The 19,800-nt window shown below is 39.8% G+C and overlaps 1 protein-coding gene across 1 annotated transcript in view; it reads left to right on the forward strand.

The window, feature by feature from the left end:
* The first annotated feature begins 618 nt into the window (after positions 1 to 618).
* The window catches only part of LOC129765491 (E3 ubiquitin-protein ligase listerin), a 43,668-nt gene continuing 24,486 nt past the window's right edge, over positions 619 to 19,800 (forward strand). The window contains exons 1-3 of the mRNA XM_055765863.1: positions 619 to 814; positions 1,105 to 1,697; positions 1,755 to 3,087. Of these exons, the coding sequence (XP_055621838.1) occupies positions 782 to 814; positions 1,105 to 1,697; positions 1,755 to 3,087 (1,959 nt within the window). The 5' untranslated portion in view covers positions 619 to 781. The remainder of the gene's footprint in view (positions 815 to 1,104; positions 1,698 to 1,754; positions 3,088 to 19,800) is intronic.

Below are 19,800 nucleotides of genomic sequence, written 5' to 3' on the forward strand. Positions count from 1 at the left end.
ACTGTGGCTCAGCAACAGCGTCGAGCGAGTCGTGTCTCACGAGCGCTTCTCCATCTCGCGTCATCTGACCAATATGCGCCGTTCCATCTGTTTCCATTAGCCACAAAGACAGGCGCTCCATCGCGCCAAGTTACTCTCGCCATACGTGTCTCAATTTGCGCCTAGCCTTAACGCTCAAAATCATGTTGCTTCGGCGTAACGCTCTCATTTTCGAATCCCAGGTAATAAATGAAAAACGTAGTCCTACGACAAAATATTACCGATCTCGAGTGAACGCTATTCTGGTCATACCGGCATAAATTTACGAGCAGGTTCACTCACACAATCAAAGCTTCATCTTCTCGCCAAGACGGGTCTATGGTACTAGGTGAGGCCGTTTCGTCACTAAGTAGGTTAGGGGAGCGGTATATAAAAACAGTACGGATGAAAGCAGAAGGGGAATTATTTGCTTGAAGCGTGAAAGAGACAGACTGATCACGAGCGAGCTCCGGCACAAGCGTATTGTGTTTTGTTTACAAACAAAACACAGTAGACTTCCAAGATGGCTGAAGAGTGGTTTTAGAAAATTGGCCCACCTTAGGATATACTTCTACGCGCCTTGCTTCTCGCATTTTTTTCAATTCTTATTTGACAGTTGTATAGGCAGGTGGTGGCTCGATATTGTATTTGCGTTTATTTTTCATCGTGTGTCCGATTTATTTTGATAGAAAACTCATTAAACTCCTGGTGTTTGTTAGTTGAACCATTAGGAATTTGTTAAACAGGAAAAACTACCGTAACGATGGGCGGAAAGCGTACCAAGAACAATACTAAGGTATGTTGTGCTTCGTGCTGAGCTGTTTTTTTTCGGGAGATTACGCGAATGAAATCGATCGCGGCCAATCCGATGCGGATTGAAAGCAGTGGCTGTGAAACCATGGGTTATCTTTTCCCGAGTACATATACCGCAAAGTTGTTGACGTGTTCGGTTGCGAATCGCGTGTAAAATGGCGCTATCGATTTCACAAAATTATTATCCAAATATGTTGGACCGACAGCGATGTGTTGTCCCGTATAATGAGATTCTCGAACATCTTTGATGTGCTAATGGTTCTCCGATTTCAGCCTTCTAGCAGCGGTCGCAGTGCCGAAATGTTGGGCAGTATGACTCCAACATTGTTCGGATTCACAACGCTCGACAGCAGCAATATGCCGGTTGTACCTAGCTTTGTACAAATAGAAGCCCATGGCGAAGATATTGACCCGAATCTGGATGACACCTTCCAAATTGTGTTGAAAAAAATGCTCAAGAAAGACCCGACAACAAAAACGAAAGCACTGCAGGAATTCACCGAACTCATCGGAAAATCCGACTTGGATGTAGTCAAGGCAGTCCTTCCCTTCTGGCCACGTCTCTATTCCAACCTGTCTACAGATGTGGAGCATCGTGTTCGTGAAACGGCACAGCAGGCTCAAGCAGCGGTTGTGGCCAAAGCAGGAAAGCATATTGCTCCCTTTCTGAAACAGCTTGCTCCAACATGGATTTCCGCTCAGTACGATACCTATGCACCAGCGGCTTCTTTGGCTAGTAAGTCTTTTACCAGTGCTTTTCCACCGGGAAAATTGAGAGAGGTGTTCGTGTTTTGTGAGGATGAGATTTTGGATTATTACACCAAGAATTTGACGGTTCACACTGCGATTACTTTAAGCAATCCAAAGTAGGTTTTCTGTAACCTTTTTCTATGAATGATATATTAAATTTTTAGAAATTTTAGATCCCATACACCGGAGGAATGTGAGAACAAGTACCAACGCGTGTTGATTGCTAGTTTGCAGGGATACGCACTTTATTTGAGTAAACTTCCAAAGGAGCAGTTACAGAAATCGGTTGCCAAAAATACCACTCTGCTGGATAATGTCAAGTTCTGGACATATCATAAGCATAAAACACCCGCTGTCCGTTCGGCTTGGTTTGAGGTGGTAACCGCGCTGCTCCAGCACGGACCGTTTCTGTTAGAACAGCATCACCAGAAAGTCGTCAGCTGTGTGTTCCAATTTATGGATGAAACCGATCCGGTCGTTGTCGCACACGTTTGGAGTTCGATTGTGTTGATCCAAACGACGATATCTGACTGGCACACTCATTTGAACATTGACAAGGCCGTCTTCCCTAAGCTTTGGAAGGTATTGAAAAGTGGAGCAAGTGGAAATGCGGCCTGTGTCTTTCCGCATATGTTACCACTCGTATCCAAGTTCACACGGGAGATACTTGACGAACGGATGGACAAATTCCAGACACTGTTCTTTGAGAACATCAAAGAAGGTCTTATGGCTGTCCATTCCAGCAGGGCCGATATATCTGCCATCTCCCAGGCTTACTATGAAGTGTTCCAATATGTGGTAATTCAAATGATCAAAGACACTCAATTACAGCCGGAAGAAATTCAACAATTCTGCGAAAAAATGCTTGAAGAACACCTTATTAATGTAATCGAATGGTGTATGACTACAGAATCGTCGAGAGGTAGATTTGTCTTCGGAAATATCGCTACTTTGTTGGATTACTGGTGTAAACAGAGCGCAAACATTAAAATCTACGGGGAACTCCTGGCGAAGTTTTGGTGTCGATTATACGAGGTGATAGAACAAAGTGTGCGATCAGCGGAGGATTTACAGGAAACGACAAGCGCTCACATCGAGCTCATTCAAAATCTGAAACGAACATCACACAAACGGGTCAAGTTTAACAACGACTCAGTTGAACGACCGACGAATCAAGCCGCCAATGATGCCCTTCATTTCGAGGACCAACTGAATGCACTTGTCTATAAAATTTGTCGCCTCTACATCGAACGTATTGGCACGTGTCGTGAGTCGGCTTATATTCTACAGCTGGAAAACCTAATTGGCCAATTTCAAAGCGCTCAGATGTTTCAGTTTTTCGCCGGAGGCGAGAGTGCCAAGATTGAGTGTCTGTTCGATGTATTCGCTGGTGACTGGCTAAACGATGAACGACTGCAATCGGAGTACGTTGTCGAGATTGTATTGATTTTGTATAAATATCTGGATGAGCTGGAACAGGTGGCATTGCTCAATCGATGGATAAAGGTAAGAGGAAACTTGGAGTATTTTTGTACATTAACGCATAAAAACACGAAGACGCGACATAGATACGTGAATAACAGAGTGTTTGTTTTGCAAACAGCTGTCTATATTGGTATATTTCGTTCTTTCTGAAATTATCGACTTTTGATTGCCGTTTCAAAACAAAGACTGTAGAACGATAACAAATTTACGAATGTTTTTAGTTCTTTTATGATGATTGAAAGTTATTTCCTGTGTCTTTTATATCATGAAAATTTCTTCCCTGGACCGTAGCCAGCTGAAATGCACACTTTTTAGAATTATATTAATGGTGTAGAGGCGAATGGCTTTGAGCTTGAGCTTGCGTTGACTGTACACTAGGGTGCCATGAATGTATGGGAAAAATCTACCGTAAAATTTCAAAAAGTTACCCTATACAAAATGTTTACAACCTCGCAAAAACACCCTATGTAAAATTTCAGCTCAATCGGCCTTAAGGGTGGACCCCTGTCTGGAAGGTCGAAAAATAATTAATTTTCGTGATTTCTTTCGGATGTTAGAAATTTCGGATGTAAGAAAATGTTGATATATTTGAAAATGAGTTTTTCATTTTTTGAGTGCACGAATAATAATTATTACGCTGTTGGCAGCTGGATGCGTAGATGAATTCCAATACATATTTTGAAACTTTAGGACAATACCTAAAGCGTTACATAAGGGTTTTTGAAAATTTCAAAAATTGACGAAATGATGGCCATCTTGTTAAAAATGAGTTATGTTTCACGGAAAATCACTTATAAAAAAATAAAAAAAATGTAAGGGGTTGTATATAGGACACGGCCGACGTAGAACTACGCAATTATATTAGGCTGTCGAAAAAGTCCTGCCGGATTTCCGCGAGGTGTCGTTGTAAGCGCGTAGTTCTAGTTGTATTCATTGTATCGAGTCATACTATAGCTTGTTGGAAAGATATTTTTGCGCGCTATAATATAGTCCTTGACAATGTTTTGTTTGGTTAAGACGGTCGTGAGTTATAGTGTAGCAAATATGGAGCAAAATAAAGAGTAAAATCCGACATATTTTACAGTACTACTATGACACAGGCAAAAAAGCATCTCATGCTGCCAATAAAATTTGTGCAGTTTATGGACCCGATACAGTTTCCATTTACACCGCATAAGAGATGGTTTCAACGTTTTCGTTCTGGTGTAGAGGTCGTCGAAGATGCGCCACGCTCCGGAAGGCCTGTCATCGAAAATTGCGACAATTAGCCGAGAAAGACCGGCATAGTAGCAGCCGTAGCATCGGCCAAGAGCTGGGGATAAGTCATCAAACCGTTATTAACCATTTGAAGAAGCTTGGATTCACAAAGAAGCTCGAGGTATGGGTGCCACACACGTTGACGCAAAAAAAATATCTTTGACCGTATCGACGCATGTGAATCGCTGCTCTGAATCGCAACAAAATCGACCCGTTTCTGAAGCGGATGGTGACTGGCGATGAAGAGTGGGTCACTTACGACAACGTGAAGCGCAAACGGTCGTGGTCGAAGCCCGCTGAAGCGGCTCAGACGGTGGCCAAGCCCTCATTAACAGCCAGGAAGGTTCTGCTGTGTGTTTGGTGGGATTGTCAAGGAATAATCTATTATGAGCTGCTTCCCTATGGCCAAACGCTCAATTCGGACCTGTACTGCCAACAACTGGACCGCTTGAAGGTAGCACTCATGAAGAAGAGGCCATCTTTGATAAACAGAGGCCGCATTGTCTTCCATCAGGACAACGCCAGGCCACACACTTCTTTGGTGACGCGCCAGAAGCTCCGGGAGCTCGGATGGGGGTTCTTTTGCATCCGCCGTATAGTCCGGACCTTGCACCAAGTGACTACCACCTGTTTTTGTCCATGGCGAACGAGCTAGGTAGTCAGAAGTTAGCCACAAAAGAGGCCTGTGAAAATTGGCTATCCGAGTTTTTTTGCCAATAAGGAAGCGAGCTTCTATAACAGGGGTATTATGAAATTGCCATCTCGTTGGGAACAAGTCATCGAACAAAACGGCGCATATTTGACATAAAACAGATGATTGTAACTAATTTTATGAACAAATGAAAATTCAAAAAAAATACCGCAGGACTTTTTTGACAGCCTAATATTATGCAATCCACTTGTTTACCACTTCGAATATTGTTTTAGAATGCATCGAAATTTTTGTAATAGATTATGTTCTTCGTTACAAATAAATTTGACGAACGTCCTTTTACGTTTGATATGATGCCTAAACTACCAAAATATGTCACAGAAGAATTGTCAAAGGATCATTGTATTTTAAATTCCCCTCTCAAATTATTGCATGTTTACGTAGTTCTCGAACCGCGAAAGTTCATTCACCTCTAGTATCTGGAATGACGATTTTCCCAGGCTTCTCAGTTTAAAGGAACGTTTTAGGGAAACGTAATCCGGTCTGCACAACAACAAGCGAGTATGAAAGTACTCAACACAAAAAAATACCCCCGCCTTGCATGTATTTGCAAAGCGGATTCTCCCAGGTACATCAATTTTGAAGTCCGTGTTAGGAAACACAGCTCGGTGGGAACAAAAATTCCCCCGTCTCGCATGTATATATGCAGAGCGGATTTCCACAGGTACATCGATTTAGAAGTCTGTGTTGGGGAAAACGTAAATCGGGCCAATCAAAACTTGACAGTTATGGCGTTTAGATAACGCTTGACATTGTACAGTCATTCAATTGTGATAGACGCGTAGAAAATATTTCCTATCAATTGATGCAAACATCTTTCCGATTTGTTAAGAAATATTCGAGTTATAAGCATTCGAATTACGGGTAGGGTTAGCACGCAAATCGGCAGAACAAATGTCTGGGAAGAAAGAAAGTTCTTTCAGTTTTCATGAATTTAAATTTGTAATGTATGGCATATCAAATAAATCTTAGAGAATTTCCGATTCGATTGGTATGCAAATCATGAGAATTCGTTCACAATGAAAATAGTTATTAACGTTAACTTTATTTCATGAAAACGTGACATGTTTTCTAATTTGGCACCCTTCCTGAAAGACGTAGTTCTACGTCAAAAAATGAGATATTGAAAGACGGCTATATAACGCTTTAGATAATTCATTTTTACATGCTGATAAAAAAAATCAGCCAAATTGGTCCAGTGGATCCTGAGATATCGATACGATAATTTACATGTCAATAATTGGAAACCTTGCCATTTCCACTTATGATCGGGAGAATTCCTATTGGAATACTATTCAGCTAATTCTGCTGAACGGATTTCTCGATATTTTTCCATGTTTCCGAAATTGCGACCTTGAGCTCTTCAATCGAGGTGTACCGTTTTCCGTCAGTGTAGATTCTGCGTACAAGGATCCCCCTAAGATTTTCAACAAGATTCAAGTCTGAAGAGCGAGTCGGCCAGTCCAAAAAAAAAATTTTTTGGTCCTTAATCCATTGCTTACTTTCCTTGCTGGTTTGAATAGTAGCATTGTTTTGCTGGAATGTGAATATTTTGTGACAATATCCACACAAAAACAATAGGAGAGAGAGGATTGCAGAACATGTAGGATAGATAGGGGCAATATGGTCCCCCTAAGAACGAAACGTCCTAAACCATGTAGGAACATTTATAAATTATGCTACATGTTAAAACCTCACGATTTGAAACCTTATTGATCGATGTACATTGTATGAATATGCCTTTAAAAAGATTTATGTGGAAAATTTACACTTTTAAAAATATGTTCCATTTCCGTTGATCGAGAGCACTACCAGGCGAAATGGGCCACCATGCGGGGCAATATGACCATTTTAATTAATTCGATCTTTTAAGCATGCTTTCGCTAGGAAATAACGTAACAAGTTCATGGAAGGAAAGTTTACTCTATTTTGCAACTAACGCGTATATTTCATTGGTTTTAATTCAGTTTGCATGTACAAAAAATAACAATGTGATCAAAGTGATTTACGGACTGCAAATATACGTTACTCCAAGCAAAAACAGAGAATATCTGTGCAGTTATGTACCCACGAGTGGCATCGATAACATTGGTTCCATCCATCGCCGCCCGTGGAGAAATTGAATTGTGCCCCACAGTAGCAACATAGGGTGTCCTGCGGAAGATTCTCGTTTGCAAGCTTTTTTGCTCGTTTTCCTCTTTTTTCGGTTTGGGTTTTAGATGTTCGCTTCAATTTTTTGATCTGTCGCCGATTTTTCCGCTTTCCTGGTTGATGCAGCCTTCCTGCGATTTGATTTTGGTAATGGCCGGATCATGCTCGGTGATATTTTGAAACCACTGTTCGTTGTCGAAGGAATTGAAACCGGTGGAGTTAAGGTTTGTGAATCGTTTACTTTGTCTACTGATTTCAACGGGATTGTGCCCGGAAGAAGTGCTTGAGTGTCGGTAATTGATGGCTCGTTATCAAAACCAAAAAAAAATCCTCTTCGTCCGATTGCAGATAGCTTGAAGCCTTGTGCTGTTGGGATGACATGACTGTGATTTCCGTTGGAGCGGAGTTCCGTGATCCCGTATTATTAGAAGTAGTGCGTTTCTGAGATAACGTGTTCGTTACTGCAATCGACATCAAGATCTCTATTTTCGGAGCGTTGAGTTGATGAAGAATATCCGTTACGTCGGCCGGCGCGAAATCGACGTCGTTAAACACATACCGATCTAACGGAATGATTCCAGTTTTGCGAAATCCGGTAACCGCTATTTCCCTAGTTACAGCACGGACATATGCTTTTCCCAACAGTGCACTAACTTCATCCAAAGTAAGTAAGTCTCCAGGTTTGATTTTCAAAAAAATTTCAATAGTCTGAGAAAAGTGAGTTTTAAAGGGTCCCATAAAGATCACATCAAGTGGCTGGAGTTTGTGAGAGCAATGTGGGGGTAAGCTTAAAACTTCAACGTGGAATTTTCTTGCTTTGTCTATGAATTCCAAATTCTTGGTATGACTACAATGTCCGTCAAGATTTAATAGCACCGCGCTCTCCACCGTTGGGTTCACTTGGTTGATAAAGTGCTCAAACCACTTGTTGAACTTCTAGCCGTCATCCAGTCGCTGGAATTGTATGAAAATAGGGTTCCAGATGGAGCACCTTCCTTCAGCTTATTTGTTAACCTGACTATCGGAAAAATGAGAAAAGATGGAACAAAATGCCTCGCTGCCGACATACACATGCAGGCCGTGCTCAGCACCTTATAGTTGTACCTGACGTTATAGTGCCCATCTGCCTTTTCTTCCGCATTGCTAGGATTTCGGAATTTTGGGTCTGCACCTGTTGAATGAAGATAATAATTTTTAGTTTACTTGCTGCTCTTATGTAAAAAAAAGATAGTTACTGGAATTACTGATTTCTCATCGACGTTGAATTGTCTTTCTGGTGAAATGTTGTATTTCTGCTGTATGTCCTCCAGCAAATCGTAGAATTTTCCGACTGCAATGCGATTGAATCCTTGTGCCCTGGCAGCAGAGGTTTCTTCTGGTGCCCGAAGAGAGAGTTGTGGGTGACGTTTTCGAAACCCAGCCAGCCAATCTATTCCGGCTAATTGCTTTTGGCTATTGAAAAAGTGAGAAATACCATTGCTTTCGGCCAAACCATACGACGGATTTCTTCCGTCGTAACACCGTAGAACCGTTGTTCCATAAAGAGAATATAATCTACAAGCTCGTTCTCTTGCTCCGTCGTAAAAACATTACTAAATGATCCGAGCAGCGAGAGCTGCAAAGGATCTGCACAACGTAAATAACGTTTAAGTGTTTCTCGCGGGACACAATGCACTAAGGTTGCATGTCGCACTGACGTACCACCCGTTACTGCTTCGATGGCCGCATGCAAGCTGGTTCGTGACCACTTTTTACGATCGGATGATGTTGCTGTTGATGTTGAGTTGCTGAGCTGATGAGATGTTGAGCTGATGAGCTGCTGAGCTGTTATGTTGAAGAGCTACATAGCTGTGGACCGCAAAAGCTGCAGATAGTGTGAATTGAGAGACGCAAAAGAATTTTTCGTCTCCCGCGCTTTATGATATGACGTCAGTTTGTTTTCGTGTATCCCTATTCGTTCTTTAGCTTCAGCAGAGATGTCAGATAGGAAAAATATTTTTGTTTTGAAGATATTCAGTCGTTCGTTACTTCATTGATTTTTTTTTACATCGCCAAACAAAATAATACACATTATTATATGCTTGTAAATGAAATTACTATATTATATTGTTATTTAAACATGATTGTGGAAACCCATAAATTTATTTCCGCGTGTTGAATCAAAACAATTCAGAAAACCACCCGGCATAAATGCTGATGATTGATAATGGTCCTTTTGTTACTTTTTTCATCGCAAATAATTATTTCTCGTTGCGCCTATTAGTGGATTTATTTTTATATCTTTGGATGCAAAAACAATATATCGGTAGTTTCATCAAAAAACGTTGTCTCGGCCAATATTTCTGAAGGCATTTTATTTGGCTACTACTACTTGTTTTATATTATATTATTAAAATTCAAATTAGTTTTAGTTTGGGTACAATTACAAATAATTTTTTTTGCTTTTCGTCTATTAAGAAAATGCACACGATAAAATGTGTGCACCTGTGGCCGAGTGGTTAGCGTCTCACATTATCACGCCGGGTGTTCGGGTTCGATTACCGTTCTGGCCGGAGGATTTTTCGTCAAAGAAATTTCCTTCGACTTGCACTGTGGTCACGCGTATTCAAGAGCTTGCCCCTCGGAATACATTCAAGGCGTGTTATTTGGCTTAAGAAATCTCAACTAAGTATTAATAAATGACGCTAGTTAATGCATACGTTGAGAAGGCAAAAGTTCCACAAGGAACGTTACCGCCATTCAAGAAGAAGACACGATAAAATGTCCTATGGTAGTTACGTTTCATATGCAATTGTGTGGTAAACCGCAAAATTCAACTGAGCTGAAGAGCTGTTCCAAATGAGCAGCTCACTTGTATGAGCTGAGCCGCTCACCATGATGAGCTGATTTGCCCATCTCTATTTCCAACTATGTTTACAATTTTTGACAGCTGTATTTACAGGTTATGTTGAAAAAAATATCTGGTCATACCGTCCCAAGCAGGTACACCCAGGTTTTTTTACGCAGGGGATACGTACCTCGTAAAAAAACCGCGTTAATTGGAAAATCCGCGTAAAAAAACCATGTCACCTAATGATAGATACCGTGGTTTTTTCCTGCAATTTCGTTGGTTACTGGTAGCTATGGTTCGGTTTTCCTCACAAATGAGGTCATCTGGTGTTGCTAGAAGATTCCCTCGTAATTTGTACACTCTTCTGCCGATGCACGTGCTGTTGGACCGTCCAGAGCTTAGTAGACAGAGAAAGACATTCACGAATAGCTGCCCGTAAAAGCCCCGTCCCGTTGTACCGCCCGGCGAGCTCCCCGTTACCCAACACCTAAAATCCACGTAAGAATCGTGATAAGGTGCGGCACTAAGCGCTAAACTCCGTTACAAGCACTAATTACCGTAATTTGCTCTGATGGAACATGAGAGAAAAATGTGAGCTGAGGGGTGATGTGATATTGCATTGGACTTTGGAAATCCGAAATTAATTGGAAAATCCGCGTAAAAAAAACCGCGTTAATTGGAAAATCCGCGTAAAAAACCGCTTTAATTAGAAAATCCGCGTAGAAAAAACGCGTAAAAAACAGGAAGTGGATTATATCTATGGTATAACCGCAAGGGTGACGTAGGACTATCGTTGATTTAGAGATCATTTGTTTGAAGTTGAATCTAAATCCATTCTGAATGAATGAATAAATGAATATTTGGGAGACTTCGAAAACGAGAGCGTTACGTTGGAGGCGCAAGGTATTATGCATCCAATATAGGATACGAAAAACCTTGTTCTGAAGAATAATCTTCAGAAGCTAACCTGCTAACTGTACTTGATTGACAAATCACAAACCCAAATGTATTATATGGATATTTTATGGATAGAAAACATTCAATTAAACTCTTTCACATGAATATATTTTGAAAATTCCCAGAGGAACTGGCAGATTATTTTCAGTAACGATTAGTTATTTCCACATTTTCCTCGATACTGGAAGCCCACCAGTGGTTAATACCAACTCGATAACCACCTGTTAATAGCACTTGATTGAAACATATTTGGTCACAGTGTTACATGGATAGAAAACATTCAATTAAACTCTTTCACATGAATATATTTTGAAAATTCCCAGAGGAACTGACAAATTATTTTCAGTAACGATTAGTTATTTCCACATTTTCCTCGATACTGGAAGCCCACCAGTGGTTAATACCAACTCGATAACCACCTGTTAATAGCACTTGATTGAAACATATTTGGTCACAGTGTTACATGGATAGAAAACATTCAATTAAACTCTTTCACATGAATATATTTTGAAAATTCCCAAAGGAACTGGCAGATTATTTTCCAGCAATGATTAGATCTTTCCGGAACTTTCTCGATGCTGAATGGCATCCTAACGGAAAGAGTTCTGCGCGTGTATGTGTCGATCCTTCGCCGTCCACCTCCTCCAGCACGTTAGGCAACGATGTTGTCTTGTCGATGTCCTCACGAAAAATGAATGTGTCTCACCACCAGAATATCGCTTAAGTATGCTTTTTGTGTGTGATTGAATCGAGAGAAGGTGTGGTTTACGATGGCAATTTGGAAGGCAAACTAGAGGGGAATGAACTCTCTGAGCTCGGAACTTTCGGCGACTGAGCAATAATCGATTGCGGGCGCATACAATATTGGATACGGAAATATCCTACTGATGGGGAAGAATAATCTTCAGAAGCTATCCTGTTAATTGCGATTGATTGAAAAACCACAAAACCAAATGTATTTGGTCACAGTGTTACATGGATAGAAAACATTCAAATAAACTCTTTCACATGAATGTATTTTTAAATTTCCAGAGGATTATTTTCAATAACGATTAGTTATTTCCACATTTTCCTCGATACTGGAAGCCCACCAGTGGTTAATGCCAACTCGATAACCACCTGTTAATAGCCGCGCGTGTATGTGTGTGTAGCGATGTCTTCCCAGGGAACCGTTTGTGGCATCACTCTCCTCCTGATAGATTCCCTTCTGGCCTAGGGTGCACAAACAGGCTCTTGGTGACACCGTTCATCCGCGCTTTCATGATAAATAAAGAGCTTCACCGCAACAGCGACAACATGCTCCAATCGCTGTTCAATTAGAACTGAGTGGATTTCCGAGCGCCGCTCGCTTATATACCGATTGGTGATTTCAATAGCCTGTTTTGAAAGCAATTTTAAGACTATTGAAACAAGTTTTTGGATCAAAAAGTAACAAGTATAGAACGCGTAGACATTTTATCTTTCGAATGAAGTGTTTATCATACCATTTCGTTCAGTTGTTTAGGAGCTATTAACGCTCAAAATCTCGGTCTCCGGCGTAACGCTTTCGTTTTCGAAACTTTGATTTTACACCCCGGTATAGAAATGAAAGACGTAGTCCTACGTCAAAACCTGGGTGTATGCTCATTCCGCCCCGTACATTTACGCTCAATAAAAATGAACTGATCTTGTACACGAAACGGCAAAGCAGCGCAATAAATCAATGGAAATATTCAGAAATAATACCAGTACGAATTGATATAAAGAACAGAGTCATAAATTTCAGTATGAAGCGTACAGAGCATATTTTGTTGACTGCCTTTCTTATATGGTTTTCGTGATAATCAGTCAGCAGTCTTCAGGATGCAACTCGGTGCTGATGCGCAACATGATTTTTGTACACAGTTGAGCTCCCACTCCTTGTGCACACATGCGCTCTGGCGAATGAGCGCGCTCCGAAACACAGATGAAATATTTGGTTGTCAGCGCCGTTCTTACGCCTAGTGATGTCTAAATTTTTCATTTATTCGATTATCGATTAATCGTTGGGGCATTTTTCAATATTCGATTCATTCGAATAATTGTCTTTCAATATTCGATTGATAGAGCGAATATTTTTTTCTTGTAATAATCACGTATCATGTTATCATTCTGGTCGCGTGGTCTATCAGGTTGTCGATGTTTAATTATTGGATACAAACATTTTTGGATGAAATTATATAGCCTAATTCTTAACCTAAAAATGCATTGACCATGAGAAAATGCCTTCTTTTATTAATCGCGATTACAGTGACAATTATTCGATGTATTCATATTTTATTCATAAATTATTTGATACAAAATTACTCGATTATAATTTCAGATATTCGATTATTTGAATTAATCGAACGATTAACCGACGTTTCTACTTACGCCCAGTTTTAAGTCGAGTTTTACGCTGATATTTGCGCCGTGCTTGCGCCGTCTTTCTATACTGCGCACTTGAATCTGGATTGCTCTCTCTGTGAGGTATTTTTCTTCACACAAGCGTATACGGTTCAAATAAGGACGCGCTGTTGTTTTTATGCTTTGCTTAGAACGAACGAAGACAAAGCGGGCGCTAGAATTTGATGTGTATGTGTGTGTGTGTGTGTATAGAATGAGACGCGTATCACACAAGTGAGAAGAAATGTTTAGTATCTGAGTTCTGCGCCGGGTACATTTCACGCTGTCGTTCTTATGAATTTTGTGCTCTTCGCACCAAGAGAGAATACGAGTTTTCTTTGAGTGTGCGCTGATGAAAATTAAACTAATGCACAACGCTGCGTTTGTTTTCTGGAGACTGTCAGTCAGTGTGGAATTTCGTTCAAAATCTTTATAAAACAACTGAATTTGAATACGGTTTTCACAAAGCTACTTAATAAGAGTATTTCTAACACAATTGTTGGAGAACAAGTGTTATTGGTTCAATAACAAGCCCAAACGAAGGGTGGCCCATTTCGCCCCTCCTGGTTATATTGCCCCTATCTACCCTATGTAATCCTTCAATGATGTGAGAGCTATCTTGAGCTTTCCGGCTGCACAGAATCCCGCCCAAACCATGCACGGGCCTCCACCAAAATTCTTGGTTGAAAAACAATGTTCCTTCTTCCGTAATCACGCCAGTACCCATTGAAACCATTAGGACCATCCAAATTGAACTCTTTTTCGTCAGTGAAGATAACCTATACATTGATGAACTTTTCGTTATGGTATATTGCAAAATGTATTATTTTGGAAACATTCTTTGTCACAACATACCAAGTCCCACTGTAGGTTCATGAGCGCTTTGGCAAAACTCAGACGTCTTCCGATGTGAGATGGTATAAGATGAGGAGCTTTAACTTTTCAAGCTCTCTTTATGTGAGGATTTTTTACCGAAACTTTACGAAACACCCGAGTAACATTCAAATTTAAATATTGCTTTGTTTGCATAAGCAGTTTCGAGGTATTCGAAACTGTTCTAGCTATTTCCCTCTTATCCCGGTTAGAGAGCTTCGATTTACGTGGAGTGCTTTCTATCTTACCGTATCCTTCAGGATTCGCCAAATAATTGAGCACTACTTGATGGGATTTCACTGATAACAACATTAGTCTTTCTTCTCTCTCCGTGAGCACTTTTCCCTTCGGCATTTTCCAGATTTATTGATCAAAACAACGGAAAATGTAACTGGTCTTCTATAAATTTGACACTTGATAAAAACGAGTATAAAAATATTCGTTTACACTCAGCGGTTGCACACACACATATGGAAATCATGCAGTGTATTGTAGTCACCAATACCTATACACCAGACTATAAATTCAGGGGTATGACTAAAACGTCAAATCCCTCATATTGCCAGTGTACCCAATATTGCTGTGGTTCACTGACATTTTGGTTCTGTCAATTACTGTTGTTTACAACTCGGTCCGGTTATATAGTCGAATAGTGGCTAACTTTAAACTGCAAGTTAAATGTGAACACCTCCATGTGAAACCGAAATATGAAAATCGCTCTTGCAGTTAGAAATAAAGCAGCGCATTTTTCTTTATTTTTACTATCTCCGTTATTTTAAAGATTTCAATCCTCGCAAATGGTAAACAAATGACGCCATATTGATTTTGATTTTGGATAGCCTATATTCAATTGATGTCTAACCCCTGTATAAATTGAAGCATTGTTTGTTTACAATGACACAAAGCAGCAAGATCATCACCTGGTCTTATAGACCTGCGTGACAGAGTGTACTTTTGATTGTAACCAGTATTGCAACATTTAAATCTGTACCAGAGGGGTTAAAAATCTTTCTCATCTGTACTTTTTCCTTAAAAAAATCTGTAGGGTAGGGCGGGGCTAGTTGGTCATATGAGTAAGTTGGTCAGTGACGATATCTTAGAATCTGAGCGTCCAAAAAATTAGCGATCTATGGATGAAAAATAGCGAATTGCTGATACAAAAAAATAAGCAAATCAAAAATTTTTTTTATTAAGTAGGTTAAAAAATACGGACATGGTTCCGATTTCGCCAAAAATCATTCACGGTTTGCGCATTATAAAATGTGTTTTAAAACTGGTTAATAACCATGAAAAAAATCGGCTCAAACGTAAAACAAAGCTTTATTGTACGTATTAGCATTAAGTGTTAATGAAAATCGCTTTTAAAATTATTTTTGTTGAATTTTCATGAATATTCTTTTTCATATATAGAGAGGCTAGTTGGTCACACAAGTTGATCGTTTGAGAGCAACGCATATAAAATTTTCAGGTATGTTGTGTTTCATTACGCAAGCTATAAACAAATATAGAAGGCATATAAGGCCAAGGCCAAAATAATAGAAATTTAATGTCAAAATCATTCGAATTTTCGAGCACAAATGATCTCATGTCTTCTAGAGAGAATATGTATTCGGACCGCTTCGATTGCTGAGACTAAAGCCCTACTTTTTTGACGATATTTTCGGTCAATAGTTAGAATTTCATGGAAATAATATCGTTTAAAAATCCACGTACGCTAACATACTGAAATTTCTTCACATATTTCATAATGTCTTCAAAGTGTTTTCACAAAATCAAATGTCTTCAAAATGAAGACATGTCCTCAAACCTGGCATCTCTGGTTCGCCACAAAGGGGAAGAGCGACGAAATCGCTAGAAAAGATTGTCTAATTTTCAACGATGATAATTTGAAATTTTCATTAATTTGTTTTATTACTTACTACATGATATTAGTTAACTGTTTTTGTTTTGATTCAATTAATTTATTCATAATGAAGGAAACTTCTAATGGAAAAACGCTTATTATTTGCTCAAAAATAACATGCCTATTATTGACCAATTTACCCCGTATGTGGGGTTAGTTGGTCAATATATTCTGAAATACAAAGACGTTAAATAAAAGAAAAATGTCAAATAGTTGATTCTCTGGTTATTTTTCATTGAAAGGGTAAAAGGTAAGCTTCATTGTGGTACATAACATTCTAACGCAAAACTTCGTACTACAAAGTTATAATCAAATTTATTCTAAAATGACCAACTAGCCCCTATTATAAATGCTTTTATGATCAGCAGCACCAAGCGATACTGCGGCGCAAAAGTCGTCATGTACCTTAATGTTGCTTTCTTCAAATGTAAGAAATTTCACACGCTGAAAAAAACTGTACCAATCTATACTATTTGACGAAAATCTGTACTCTGTACCGTACAGAATCTGTACCAAAAATAACGAAAAAATATGTGCCTTTCCAGATAAATCTGTACGTGTGGCAACACTGGCTGTAACTTTCCAACGAAACCAAATAACGAAAAATCGTTATAGGGCATAAACTTCCAAAAAGTACAAAAAATAATTCGATTTTTTCGACCTTCCAGACCGGAGTCCCCTTTTAAAGGAGAGTCAAAGTTTGAGTTTTTTGAAAATTTAAATATCACCCAAGGGGGGTGGGGATTGGTAAGATAACATGAAAATGGTGTTTTAGAATTTTTTGATCCCGAATGTCTTAAAACTGCATTAAAAGTTAAGATCTACTATTTGTCAAAATTCGTCAATATTTACTTAATACGGAATATGGGGCAAAACGTTTGGTTTAGGGTGCCAATGGAAATGGTCATCTCGATATGGGACTTCATGCGAAATGTTAATTTACACGATAAAATACACAATGTAAATTATTAGCTTATCGGACTTCATTCACTAGTGCCGCAGACGCTGAAATTTGAGTTTTGACGTAGGACTACGTCTAACCGGAAGATATAGGGGATGAAATGGAAATCTAGGCACTGAACAAGTAGGAAAAAATGCAAGATTTGGAACGCTTATAACTCGAGCATTTCTCAATAGATCGCAAAGGTTTTTGCATCAATTGATAGGAAATATATCTACGCATCTATCATTACGAATAACATTTCATTTTTCTTGATATAAATAATTGAATAGTTGTGAAATATCAAGCATTGTCCAAATGCACTATGTGCCTATTTTTGATTGGTCCATTTTGTGCTCCTCAAATCGTACCGACCAAAACGGGCAACCAGAGCAGCAGCGAAATAGAATGAAGCACGATTGGAAAGGAAAAAGAAAAAAATTAACGAAACATTGGTCGCAGTCTCACACATGCGTAATTCTCGAGCCAGCCAGTCAGCTTAAAAATCCCCGCTCCGCTGCCGTAACGATAGAGACGAATGAACTCTCAGAGTTTAAAGTCTCTCTAATTCATTACCGACTACCGATTACCGTAACGATCATTCTCATCGAAACCGTACACCACATCGTTTCGCATCACATCAGATCAACAAACCAACACAAGCAGCCATGGTTGGACATGGCAAAGGAGGAAAAGTGAAGGGAAAGGCAAAATCCCGCTCGAACCGTGTTGATCTGAAGTTCCCCGCAAGGGTAGCTAGGCCGAGCGCGTTAGTACCAGTGCACCAGTCCACCTAGCCGGCGTTATATAGTTTCGGCCGCCGAAGTGATCGAGTTGGCTGGCAAAGCTGCTCGCGACGATAAGAAAACCCGCATTCAGAACAGAACACATTCGGTTCGGTGGACATCAAGACAACAACAGGCAGTTGCAACGAGTGGCGAGTGGCAAACGCAATCGCAAAACGGCATCAAGTAGCAGAAGAAAAAAGTTTGTTCTTTATACAAACTGCTTTGGTGGCAAATCCAGAACAAGGCGGCATCGAGGGCGTTCGAAATGGTTTTTTTCAAAACCACGAGTACTAAGTTTTCTGAAATGGAACCATTCCATAAAACAAGGCGCTTTTCAGGGCCATTAAACCTTCCAAAAAAGAGTTTAGGAAAAACAGTTCAATGCTTTCTAAAACAATATCCAAAATAATAATAAAACACAAATTGATTTTTTCATAATTTGTTTGCCAGGATATGATGAGTATGTGAATTTGGCAGTTGTTCTGAGCTTATTGATTTTCACCAATTCTTAAATTGCTTCTAGATTGAAAGTACAGTAATTTACACTTATCTCGACATTTAGCTAATTGGACGGACCTGCAATGCGACATATTTAGTTGGACATTTTTGTAAACATAGAGTTCGGGGTCGAAATTATGACCCCACATTGAAAGTCGACACTGTACCACTGTCATCACAAATGTTCAATTACAGGTTAAAATTACCTCCAATCCGACACTGAGTGGTGGTAATGCGACGTGCCATTGAATGTAATTTACTGTAAAATATGTCACAAGCTGGATGGGAAGAAATTTTCCAACTGTGAAAGCTGTGGCGAGTGGCAAATGCAATCGCTAAACAGAAAGGTTTAGCCGAACAAGATGGGGATATCGAGTGATAACAAAACAATAAACTCTTTAGATTGAAGATAATTTTGTGATCCTGAAAAGGACCCTTTTTAGCCTGCATGTGAATCCAACGAGCGAACAAATCGTAATGAATGTATTTTTTTGCCATCGCTCCCTTTTAACGCTCATTCGTTCGTCTCGTTGGACTCGCCCCTCTGGCTGAGTCTGCCGATCCTGTGAGTGTGTACCGCTAGAGTATAAAACACGCGGACCCCAAAAATAAATCTTATTTTCTTTCAAACCGTAAACTCGTGTGGTTGTACGGCATCAGCATCGTGGACGTAACAAAGGAGGACAAGTTAAGGGAAAGGCAAAGTCTCACTCGAACCGTACAGGTCTCCAGTTCCCTGTTGGTCGCATTCACTGATTGCTCCGCAAGGGTAACTAGGCCGAACGGATTGGTGCCGGAGCACCAGTATACCTAACAGCGATTATAGAGTTTCGGCCGTCGGAGTGCTCGAGTTGGCTTGCAAAGCTGCTCACGACAATCAGAAAATCCGCATCAAGAACAGAGCAGTTTCGGTTCGGCGCTCATCAAGGCAACAATTAGTTTCAGTGAGTGGCAAAGTGTTTCTCCGGCACGTTAAATGTAATTTACTGAACAACATGTCACAAGCTGGATGGGAAGAAATTTTCCAACTGTGAAAACTGTGGCGAGTGGCAAACGCAATAGCTAAACAGGAAGGTTTAACCGAACAAGATAGGAATATCGAGTGATAACAAAACACAACACCAAAGGTTCTTTTCAGAACCATCAACATGTTCATAAAGAGTAAACAGTAAACTAATCCATTTTTCAGGTATATATGTAGGTATTCACGTAAGAGAAGAAAATAAAACAATATATTTAAAATATATATTTAACAAAAGCTGTCCCCTTTGTATAGTCCTACGTCACTCCGGTTATGTCCCCGACATTACCCACCCGTCTTTTTTTTGAAAACCGAAAAATCATCCAAGGGGGGTTCCGGGAAGTCTAGGTTCTTAATTTTTTTGAGCCATACGTATTAAAATTACATGAAACGAGATCGAG

This window comes from Toxorhynchites rutilus, chromosome 2, assembly GCF_029784135.1.
Source record: "Toxorhynchites rutilus septentrionalis strain SRP chromosome 2, ASM2978413v1, whole genome shotgun sequence".
NCBI classification, from domain to species: domain Eukaryota; kingdom Metazoa; phylum Arthropoda; class Insecta; order Diptera; family Culicidae; genus Toxorhynchites; species Toxorhynchites rutilus.